Here is a 12,634-nt window from a genome sequence, read left to right as displayed (position 1 = left end):
TCCACATTCATTTAATTAAAAAAAGTCAATTGAAAAACAGGCTCCAAATCCTCTCTAATGTGACATCTGAACAGTTTACTGACAAATGTTTGCCAGTTACACTTGCGAGAGTGCTAGTGACAAATGTTTGCCAGTTACACTTGCGAGAGTGCTAGCTGTACTGGCAAAATAACAAGTGATACAAATGATTCTTAATTTAATGGATATTAGTAATCAGTTGATGTGAATTTCCAGAAAGTACTGGCTTTTTACTAACTATCCATTGCCAGATAAAGATTTCTAGTTTTGAATTAGTTGAAATTTCCATAATTATAACTGTAGAATTATATTTGCATTAAGAACAGTGGTTTTATTTATTACTCTCTTTTGAAATTATGTCTTAAGAAAATTTCTGCAACAACTTTATAATTTGTTTGTTTTTCAAATGACTTTTTATTATTATTAAATGAATGTGGATGGCCAAAAGAATTAGTAATTATTTCTGACTATTTGCATATTGATTTGTCATCCAGTTGCTGTTGTGATGGGTTGATTCAGCTGGAAGAGCCGACGTTCCCAAATACTAATCATTTTGGTCTCCAGCTAATAATAATGGAGGTCTGAAAGCAAGACCACAACTTGCTAACCATACTTTGTGAGTTTTGTAACCATTTTGCAACAACTTATTGTATTTGACTAGTTTCTAGCTGGCTTATTGCTTTCACTCACATGGAAACATCTACATATCTTTATTGACATCTTCAAATTTCACTATCAATCTGGATCTCTTTACACACGTAGTTATCATATTTACTATACCACTGAAATGTACAAGTCATGCCACGCCATTCTGGTGTTGTATCAAAATGAACTTAGTTGTCTTTTTGTAGTTAAAATATTAAAAAAATCTGATTATATTTTAATCTTTTCAAGTAGTGTATTTATTCTGACATATGTAAGGCCTACTCCATTTAATGTTTATTGTATTATCGATCATTTTTCAACAGAAGTATTATCAAAGATAAAATATTAGATTCATCATAGTTATTACTCTGTGAGAACAGACTGTATATTTTTAATTTATATTCATTTTCTTTCAATCATTTTAAAGTATTTTATTTTTCAGAGGAACAGCTTATTAAATGAAGAAAGTCAATTTTTTTAAACTTGGAGATCAAACACTCTGTAAATAAAAGTTAAAGCTTACACAGCCCTTACATAATCATATTTACTATGAAACAAGTTTTATACTATATTGGCTTACACAGCCCTTACATAATCATATTTACTATGAAACAAGTTTTATATTTCAACGGCTTACACAGCTCTTACATAATCATATTTACTATGAAACAAGTTTTATTTTTCAACGGCTTACACAGCCCTTACATAATCATATTTACTATGAAACAAGTTTTATATTATATTGGCTTACACAGTTCTTACATAATCATATTTACTATGAAACAAGTTTTATATTTATGGCTTACACAGCTCTTAACATAATCATATTTACTATGAAACAAGTTTTATAGTTCAATCTTTTATGCATTTTGTAATATATTTTTTATGAAGGCTCACTTTAGCTTTGTTTCACCATTGTTTAGGCTTTAATAAATGAATTAGATCCAATAAAATACTGAGTTAGCAGTGTTGACATTAAAACACAGTAAAAAATAACGTATCCTCCAGATATTAACAAAAAAATATTTATGTGCAGAATGGTTAGTTTATATTTTTAATTTTAATAAACTGATGCCACGAGAGAATTCACTAAGTATTAAATATTATTGTTGTAAAGTAATAAAGAGGTGATCTTGTATCATTTAAGAAAAGCAGTTAATTAAATTTTGAATAATATTATACCTTGCATGTTTAACTTATACATATGTCAGTATAGACTCAAAAACAAGTATACAAGTTCATTCCATGAATAAACATATCTCTATAGAGTTCTGTTAGAAAAAGTGGTCTTGTAATAAGTTTTACACTCGTAAACACACTGAGTTATCTAAATTGCTGTATAAGGCAACAATTATCAATTTCTTTTCCTACAATCAAGTGTTTGATTTGGTAATTAGAAATATTAATATTAGTTTCTGATCAAAGCCAAATACCTACAAAGGTAAGAACTATACATTTATCCAACAATAAATACTTAACATATTGTTCTTATGTTGTTACTCATAATTCATTGCTTCATAAGTGGGGTATCCTCACTATTAGTGTAATTTCTATTCTATTACACAGTATTTGTCCAGCCTATATCCATATAGTGGAAAATAAACAAATATATCAAACATTATAATCAATACTGTTAATGAAAGTAACAGTATGGAAAACGTATATAAAGAAAGGTGAAATGGGGATCATCTACCTAGTTCCAAGTAACATCAAGGAAAGAGTATATAAAGAAAGGTGAAATGGGGACCATCTACCTAGTTCAAAGTAACATCATGGAAAGAGAATATCAAGAAAGGTGAAATGGGGACCATCTACCTAGTTCCAAGTAACATCAAGGAAAGAGTATATAAAGAAAGCTGAAATGGGGACCATCTACCTAGTTCAAAGTAACATCAAGGAATCAGAATACGAAGAAAGGTGAAATGGGGACCATCTACCTAGTTCAAAGTAACATCATGGAAAGATAATATAAAGAAAGGTGAAATGGGAACCATCTACCTAGTTCAAAGTAACATTATGGAAAGAGTATATAAATAAAGATGAAATGGGAACCATCTACCTAGTTCAAAGTAACATTTGTGAAGAAAGTCTCAGAGGACTAAACAAAAAGTAACTCAAATGTTGTAAATTACTCCTACCAGACTTTCTCTACAAGTGTTAGCTGAACTAGTTAGATGGTCCCCATTTGTTTGTTTGTCATCAATACTATCTAAATCATCTATAAAGAATAAAAGTATATATTTGCATATAAGTACATTCATGTGTGTGTGAATACATATTACTACGATATCATCCCAAAACATGAATTACTTGTAATGTTCTATCACAAATTCATGATTCAATGTGATGATTTAAAATAATCTTACCTTCTCAGTATCTATCTTGAATGCAATAAGATCTGGATAAAACCAATACATAATTGACTTAACAGTCTTGTAGTTTTGAAACAGGATGAACAGCAGGCTCATTAAGTAGAGAACACTTAATCCTGATAAACAGAAATAAACAACTTATAACATCTTTAGTACAAAAATAATTTAGGTGTTTTAAAATATAAATTGCTGGTAAAAGTGTTCTCATAAGTTAGTCTGTATAATAAACACAAAATATCCTGAATACAATTTTCTGCTTCTGAGTAGATTTTAAAAAAAAACACATAAATCTTGGTTTTTCCTTTCAACTAACTTTACACACTTAAATAAGATAATCCACCAAATAATCCAAGTCATTCTGGAGCACCTCAGCATCCTTAATGCAGCTAGAAATGGAGTTTAACAGAGTGAACTGAACCAATATTGGAGAACAAATGTTGACTATACCTCCAAATTTACTAGGTATATCTACATAAATAAACTAAGGCAAGCTTTTACTCAAATGTATAAGCCTTTTGTACAGAAAAGTCACATATCTAATTTCTGTTGTGTATATTGGCGTGTAGAAGACATATTAATACTAGAAATAAATGACCTTATAACACCAAAATGTTGTTTTTATTTAATTAAATGCTCCACGTTTCGTTTTACAGTTTCCACAGGAGCGTTCAATAAAACACAAACCGAAACTGACAGTACAAAACTTCAAATCGTTCAGTTTTCTTCAGTGTTCCTGTATTTTGTATCTGGTGTTTACTTTCTTATACCTTGAACTGTTGCTAAATCAAAAAAGTGGAGTAAAATGAATAACTCTGAAAATAAATACATAATGCCATGTTAAATTTTACCCTGTAAAAGGTTGCACCCCACCCATGCATAATAGAGTTAACTTTAAACATGTTAGTTACTGAATAATTTTTTAACATCTAACACAAATCTACTACAGAGAAATACAATGTTTTTGATAAGAAACACAATACATAAAGTACTACAGGAAGAAACCCTATCTAATTGTTAAAAACAAACTGAATTTATCCTAAAATGTTTAAAATCACTATCCCCAATACTCACCAAACACCATTCTCCATATTGCTGGATGTGGCCTTGTAAATGGACCTTTAACGAGTAAGGAACAATGAATTACTTATCATTTAGAGTAAACTAAAACTTAACAATCACATCTGTGAATACAGAAAGACAATAATTTAACACAATGTTCTACTTTATTTTTCCCAGTGATTACACCCAACAAATTTATCTTGATGAGAATTTTGAAGTAAAAACAAATGATCATTCAGAAGTCCCCACATGTAATATACGACATCTACTAAGTACATCTCTTCCCTCAAACCTTTCTTACTAAAATATTGAAACTTGGGGAAGAAGGTCGCATGCCCATTCAACAGCATTAACCATTTTAATTGTGTTTTTACTTTGAAGGTATCAAATCTCATTCAAATACAGAAATAGTTGTGAAGACAATTAGAAGCAGTGTTTTCTGAGTGGCATTAAGATGTTGAATTGAACATATGACCAATATATTAAACTCCTCAGTATTTGCAATAAAAAACATACAAGTAATTTTGATTTGGAACAGAGGATTACATAATGGTTCTACACTGTTCTGGCTTGACCAACATTGGTGTAATACAACCAGTCATTAGGCTAACAGAAAAAAGTGCCTGCTTGGGCTTTTCACAATTTAAAAAACAGAATACAGAAAAGAAATTCTGATACATTCTGAAGTAAAAGTAATAACAAGTAAAAAAGTAATGAATATGATTATCATTCACAGCTGAGAACTTAAACTGGATAATAAATAAAAAATATATACTTATACTGTTCAATAAAATGAATCACTAGCTGAAATGTCTTAAGTTGATCAGTCAGTACTTTGATTCAAATAATATACATGAAAGATACTTATTTGTTACAAAACAAATCACAAATGTGGGTCTTTCAATTTAGATAACATACGTTACTGACAATTTGTATAACATATGCATAAGGTTAAAAGTTTTAGCTTGATCAGCGTTTCAATTTTAATAAGTGTTAATGAAAATGTCAATAATATATTAACGACACATATGCTGTCCGAAAAAATGAATCATAAAATTAAAAGTAGTTTGTTGATCAGTGCTTAACTTTCCTTACATATTCACGAGGAAAAGACACCTTATTACTCAGAAATGGCTATCTCTTAAGATTTTTTCAATACAATGTTATACTAACAGTATACAGAGACTACTATATAAAGCTACAACTTGTTTGCAATAATTATGCAACACTTGGTATTGTTAAATTCTCGCAAATTTTTCGTTTGAATAATATGAAAAATAAACAAGGAAAAAAGTGCAATAAAAATTATGTAAAATCGAGAAACACGAAATGGGTAACTGTATGACATGGAGACTGTGTATACTTGGTTATTCAACCTTCATTAGGACCTTGGAGAGAGCCCTGTAAACACACTGCTCTTAACATTAGTGACTGTGGACTTTGTGTTAATTGAAGAATGGAAGTTATGAACAGTAGAACATGGTGGTGTTTACATCTATAGAAGACATTCCTTAAAGTCGAGGTCAAAGCTACAAATAAAATAGCAAGACAAGAACTAATGTTAACCTTCTTTTGATAATCAACAACAAAATAAACCATTCAGAAAAGCTGTTTTAGCCAATCTGTAAAAGATACATCACCCTACAGAGAAAAACATCAGTGATTGAAGTATACTGCAGTAAGATCCGTGGATAGGTTTCACACAGACCCAATATAACAGCAAGTTGTGTGGAAAAGATATGTTATTGGTAAGAATGATACATGAAAAAAATGAAGTCAAAGTTTGGAGAATGAAAGATTATTCAGTATAAAAGAGCAGACATTTCTGGAAGACATTGTCCAAGATAGGCCAATGATAAATGTCAACGGCAAATGGATATTGCAAGAAAAAAAAAACTTCTACTCAGAATAGAAAGAATGAGGTATAGAAAAAACAAAGTAGCTATGAACTGACAAAAGTCTACACTAATAACAATGTAAGTTGAGTAATAACTGGTTACAAAGAAATATACATCAGGAATATAAGTCAGTTGAAAGAGAAGAGTGAACTGTATCTGGTGCCACTAGAACAATAAAACATAGCATGTCCGGGAACACTAATTACAACTGACAGAAGAAAAAGGGCATGCAAAAAAGATAATAAAATAACCTCACTCAGAACATCCACCATTAAAGACACAGGATCCAATACCAGAAACTTAAAGAGGAGATGCTCGTAATTGGTAGACCTCATTAAGATAACGTAAAAAACAAGTACACAATAACACCAGTTACTCTATGCATGAAATAATGGTATGATGAATGTCTGGATGAACAGGAAAGTCATGGTATGTTGTTTAAAAGTTTTACCTTTCAATCCTAAAAGAAACACACAGTCCTACGAAACCTTCCAACTGGAAATGGCGAGTGAGAAAAAATCCCAGTCCTATTTTTCAGTATTATAACCAAAGAAAGAAAATTAAAACTCCAATTATTTCTGGGATTCCCTCTACAGCCTTCTACACCCATGAAAGTCTAAACAACAAAACTCTGAACCTGTGTGAAACATCCACAGGGTCTAAACCTGTGTGAAACATCCACAGGATCTTAGAGTAAAAGAAAAGACAACTGAATCCACAAGAGCAGGTAGAACCATGAGAAAAAGTAAACCACGTTTCACAGGGCCAAAAATTTCATAAGTTGAAGGCTGAAAAAACTGTCCTGGAAATCTCAGAGAAGGTAGAACCATGAGAAAAAGTAAACCACGTTTCACAGGGCCAAAAAATTCATAAGTAGAAGGCTGAAAAAAACTGTCCTGGAAATCTCAGAGAAGGTAGAACCATGAGAAAAAGTAAACCACGTTTCACAGGGCCAAAAATTTCATAAGTTAAAGGCTGAAAAAACTGTCCTGGAAAGCTCAGAGACGTAGCATTACAAACTGATGAACCAAAATAACAGAAATTAGACTTAACACATTGGAACTATGTATTTCATGTACTAAAAGAAGAAACAAATGTATTAATTTTACTAATATCTCAGTTTAGTTTCTCATACTGTCATAAGTGTACTTTATATTATATCCATCCATTATTAATTTTACATACAAATACATCATCCACTACAACAATAAAACATGACAAGTAACAACACAAATAAAGTGAACTTACCATTTGGAAATGTTAAAACACTGATGATGAGAAAGAAGAAAACTACACAGCAAATACCACTCCAGATATTATCTTCCAAACTATTTTCATCATCCCTGATGAAATAAAGTTTTCATTAACTCCATCAACATAGAATGTAACCTTGGTTGGGAAAATATTCATGTACAACTTAACAGAAACAAAGATATGATCAAAAAGTTTGGGTGTAACATACATCAAAGTTATAAAAATTATCACAAGTTATCATGCAATGCTTTTTTGTTGCAACAAAGTATTTCATTACAAGTATTATCTAGTTCACCTTACAATGTCTCAGACAGATAAAGATGCTATGCTGAGGCTGGTTTCACATTGCACTTTCTGCCCGCAGAATGGGAGATTTCACATTTATGCTGATTACATGAAAATTAAAAATTGGGTCATACATTGGAGTTACTATGAGCTACAGTTTATTTAATGAAGTGAAGCCTGTTGTTAGTTTTTTTAGGTTTCATATGTGTATAATTAAAATAGAACAAACTAAGAACTATATTCTCCTTAAACACAAAATAAAATAAACTTTATGAAAAAGTCCTCTGTGCACGTGCAAGATACAAACTTGAGTACATTAGTTCCAATGTCAGGCTTCAGCACAGATACAAGGTTAAAAAACCACTATCCCTCTAGTGTTGGTAAACTCACACTGAGTTGCAATGCTATAGAGAAACACAAACAGCAGTTCAAAATTATTTTACAAGCCAGCAATGAAAGTGACCTGAGCATATTGGAAACAACCTTAAAAAACTAGTACTCCACAACAGATAAAAGGCTTAACTCTGATTCCATCAAAGATTAATTTCCAAATCAATGAATATTAGTGGGAAACTATCATGATAGTGACACTTCTAAGTATCTTATCTTCAATGTTTATGATCTCTTACATTTTCTAATACCTGAAGCTGGTAATCACAGTTAAATAGAGAGGTTGGTGTAAATCTGAGGATACAAGTCTATGTAAGACTTAGTGTATGAAGTACGTTTTTCATAGGCCTACTTATGATTAAAATTAGTAATTATTTAAAATTCAGTGACAGTAAGCAGTAATAAGAAATCTTTAAAGGTTACATGAGTCCACCACATACTTTACGTGTCTCGAGTAACTACCTCCCCAAAGTGAAGTTGGTGTTTAATGAGTACAGTAAGATAGCATAACTTTGCACTAGAGGACTCTCATGGATCTATTTGCATTACCTGGTCATGCAAATGGTACAGTTCCCAAGTTACACAGACTGTTAAAGAATTATGGATTGGTTGGCTGATGCTAACAGCGTGAGTGACCACAAATTTATAAACATTTTATGAGTCAAAATCCTGTTAGTTTAGTGGGGCATCTACAGTTGAAGCTAGTCAAATGTGGTATAACCACTTTACAGGCTTGTACAATGACTAACCAATCAATATCTTGTGTACTTTAACACCCTTCATACAGCTAGAAATACCCACGAGTTTAACATCATTTTCAAACTGTACTAATTCATTATTTATGCTCCTATCAATATCAGTAATGTAAATAAAAAGAAGGCACTCTACTGCAAACGATGAGGCTTAGTCTAACTGAACTCCATTAATAACAACTTTCTTCTCCAATCCACCCATTCTACTATCTAATTCACTAGTTTTACCCAACCCCTGCCAATACAATTTTCTTAGCTAATCTTTTGTGGCCACCCTATCAAAAGTTTTTTTTTTTTTAATACAAATACAACAAGTTCACATCTTCTCCATAACTGAGACAACATGTAAGATTCATTTTCTTTCATATCATATTTCACTAAGTGATTTTGAAAATCTTTACTTTCTCTAGGACTAACTGGTCTATAATTTCCAGAAGATTCTCATAATTCCTCTTTAAAAATAGGGGTAACAGTTATGATTATCCAATCCTCCGACACCAGCCTACTTTCCACCACCAACTTTCCAAAAATGAAAGAGAGAGGTTTGCATGTCTGATCTTTGATATTTTTTAAAACCCAAAGGTAAACATAGTCTAGTTTTGGTGCTTTATTTTTAAAATATCAATCTTTCTTCTTACCACCTAGTGATTAATAATATCTACATTATTCAGGTCAATCCCAATATTCAACATCAAATGCTTAAGGGTGACGAAAATCAATTACTAAGATCATTAGAAAAACAAAACATCTAGAAGCTCGATCATCATAGTTTTCAACTAAAATCTTGCAATTAGTATCCTTTAATCTTCATTTTAACATTTTGTTTCCCTTTAAGATGGTTAAAACTTCATCTTGTTAGATGAATTTTATTTCTTGTTTGCCCTTCTAAATTTTCTAACTTATTTTTTAAACAAAATCCTTTCTTTCCTATAGGCTTGTAAGTCTTCTGTCTTATCTGTCAATTCAAATCTCTTAAACTTAAAGCATTCATTCATCCTCTATTTTCTTCTTTGTCTTTAACATACAAGTTAGGTGTGACACTCCATGTTATACCTTCTTTTTTTAGGAATGTACCTATCTTGAATTAACACCAATTAATTCCTTAAAATTTTCCAAATCTGTCGCACATCACCTTAGAACTGATTCTTCCAATTCGCTAATGATAAATCTTGTATCATGAACTCAAAATTGGCTTTATGAAAATATGGAACTACAATTCTATTTCTTTTAATCTCAAGCGGCAAACAGAAATAAGCTGCCTAAAATTGAATGATCAAAAAAAGTCTATTAATACCAATAGTTTATTTAAGAAATAATAATAATGAAAATGTGGGGGAAAGAAAGTAACATTAACATGCAAAATCATGTACGGTAGTCAGCACTAAATTAACTTAAGTAAGCTACAGACAAGAATTACTAGAATGGGATGGAGGGGTGGTCATCTGATAAGAGGCTTGAAAAAAGAAGAGTTATGGGGGATCTGATTGAGGTGTTTAAGATTGTAAAGGGAACTGATAGTGTTGATGTATCATCTTTTTTTTATATTTAACAATGAGAATAGTAGGACTAGGGGACATAAATAAAAATGTTGGCAAGGTAGGAGTCATCTTCAGCTAAGACAGTTTTATTTTTCTAACAGGGTGGTTGGCATTTAGAATGGGTTGCCTTCAGATGTTGTAGAGGCAGTAAATTTAAGTGAGTGTAAGAAAAAGCTTGATAAGTATATGAATGAAAAGGGCTGGGTTTAACATTTTTCTATCTTTTTTTTTAATCATTTTAATTTAGTTTTGAGGATGGAATAGCCGAGATGGACCAATAGGTCCCATGTTGTCCCAAAATATTATGTTATGTTATTATGAATATGAGTGCATATATATATTACTACATATGAATATTATGATACCACAGTCAGTATACTAATATTATTATTAGGCAAGATCCAACAAGCAACACCACTGTGGTATTTACTATTTAAATATTTAATTAAATAAATACTAGATGCAAATTCATGAGAAAAAAAACAAAACAGTAAATAACTCACCACTACTGATGTTTGTCTTATTGCTGTTTTGTTTATTAGGCCTAACGCCTCGTTGATATTGATATACACTAATAGTAATACAGCGTGAGGAACCTATTCCTAAAACGATAATTACATACAAAAAAAGTTGCTGCTTACCTTGTAAAAGCAAAATATAAAAGTGCTCCTATTGAAACTGTCAAAAGCGTTATTGTATGTGGTTTATAAAAGAACCCAATTGATATATCATCAACAGGTCTTTCGTTTATTTCAGTAAAATGATCTGATACATCAGATCCGGTACTATAGCTTCTCTGTCTACCAGTCATGTTTTCTTCTTCCACACCAACTACCATAGTTTCGCAGCTACAGCCTGTTATCACGTTATACAAACGTTAGCACTCCCTTGTTCCTCAGTGCTAAACGTTCGAAGGTATTGCTAAGGTTCCTCTCTAGCGTATAGAGAACCCAACTATCTCTCACACCTTTGTTTAGGCCTAGACGTTATAACTCAAGATACGCAAACGACACTGAATTTTATTTTACAAAAAACGATAATAGAAATTTTCTCACAATATAAAAAATGAATAAATCTTTAGTTTTCCAAATCGTTTTAATATTTGTTGCAGTATATTTTGTTTTATAAAATACGCAACTAACGGTTCTAAGTACCTTTTCATGTACACATCATGACGCATGATACCGCATGAATATCAGGCTCCTCACACACACACATAAGCTTAGTGAAGTATACTTCGAGACTCAAAGTAGAAAGAAAAACAGAAATCATGACAATATAGGCAGCGCCCAGTAACGAACGTTGTTCTAAAAACCATCTATTGTACTTATAAGTTATATTATATATGTATATACTCAAGTTGTACATCCGAATTATTCACGTTTGAGTTGTTGAACCAATGTCACATTTTGTTGCCATGGTGATTATATCCAAAGGATTTGTCCTAGAAAAAATTTTAAGAGTTTGAAACATAGCAAATAACTTTATTAGGGTTAGCTAAAATATTCTGTATGAATTTTCTCTGCATAAAACACGTTGTATTTTTGCATTTAACATATTATATAATTATTTGTGAACATTTCTTTGTTCCCCAAAATGTTAAATTTCAGTGCAGAAAGGAAAGAATCCGTAAATGAGACCTAATCTAGTCTTTGAGTCGCTACTCCCTACGTAGTAGACTAGCTTCGCCGAATTTGACTCTTCATTGTTGGGTTTGAGACCGAAGAATTAGGCCTTATATTGTAGTGTTTAATAAATTCCTTATGGAACCTTTTGGCATTGTTAAAGTGAAATGAAGATGCCGCACGCCATATGTACATAAAAATCCAATATGCGGCGCCTTTAGACGTCTGTGCCAATAGGAAACACGCTGTCCTTGTACATTAGATGGTTTATGGAAAGTGAGTTTGAAGAAATGGTGTGCATTTGACATGAAAGTCTTACGACAGAGCCTTTTCCAATAGAAACTATGCTGCATGGCTGAATGTAGCGACATAGACTGTAACGACGTGGTAAGGCTCAAGAATTTATAACTAATCAACTCCTATACTTCTAGGTACGTTAGTAAATAAAACTTTTATCAATCAATAAACATTGTTAAAAGAAAGTCCACATGTTTTCAGTCATTTAGCACGTTATCTAGCAAAATCAATCTTGTATGATATATTGTTACGTCTCCGTTTGTTAATTAACTTTCCGTAACTTCGTTCCGACGAAACTTAAGCGACACAACTCCTTTCTTAATAAAACTAGTTTATTCTTTCCAAATATAACTTTACCGATACACTCAACTTCAACAATCGAGCTAAACACACGCTATAACAAAGAACGTCAATAATACTTCTGACCGCAGATCAATTACTCACTATCTATCCAGACACGTTACATTCCCCTCTTTTATATACCCGCCTACCCTATATCTA

The 12,634-nt window shown here is 31.7% G+C and overlaps 1 protein-coding gene across 1 annotated transcript in view; it reads right to left on the bottom strand.

Moving 5' to 3' along the window:
- Positions 1 to 11,194, bottom strand: part of LOC106474275 (phosphatidylserine synthase 1-like) — a 37,057-nt gene extending 25,863 nt beyond the window's left edge. The window contains exons 1-4 of the mRNA XM_022402608.1: positions 10,853 to 11,194; positions 7,241 to 7,335; positions 4,107 to 4,151; positions 3,030 to 3,151 (exon numbers count right to left, since the gene is read on the bottom strand). Of these exons, the coding sequence (XP_022258316.1) occupies positions 3,030 to 3,151; positions 4,107 to 4,151; positions 7,241 to 7,335; positions 10,853 to 11,049 (459 nt within the window). The 5' untranslated portion in view covers positions 11,050 to 11,194. The remainder of the gene's footprint in view (positions 1 to 3,029; positions 3,152 to 4,106; positions 4,152 to 7,240; positions 7,336 to 10,852) is intronic.
- Between the last annotated feature and the right edge of the window lie 1,440 nt (positions 11,195 to 12,634).

The sequence above is a fragment of the Limulus polyphemus genome, unplaced genomic scaffold (assembly GCF_000517525.1).
Source record: "Limulus polyphemus unplaced genomic scaffold, Limulus_polyphemus-2.1.2 Scaffold7017, whole genome shotgun sequence".
Lineage (NCBI taxonomy): Eukaryota > Metazoa > Arthropoda > Merostomata > Xiphosura > Limulidae > Limulus > Limulus polyphemus.
Note: the sequence above shows the minus strand (reverse complement) of the source record. Positions and strands in the feature narration are given on the sequence as shown.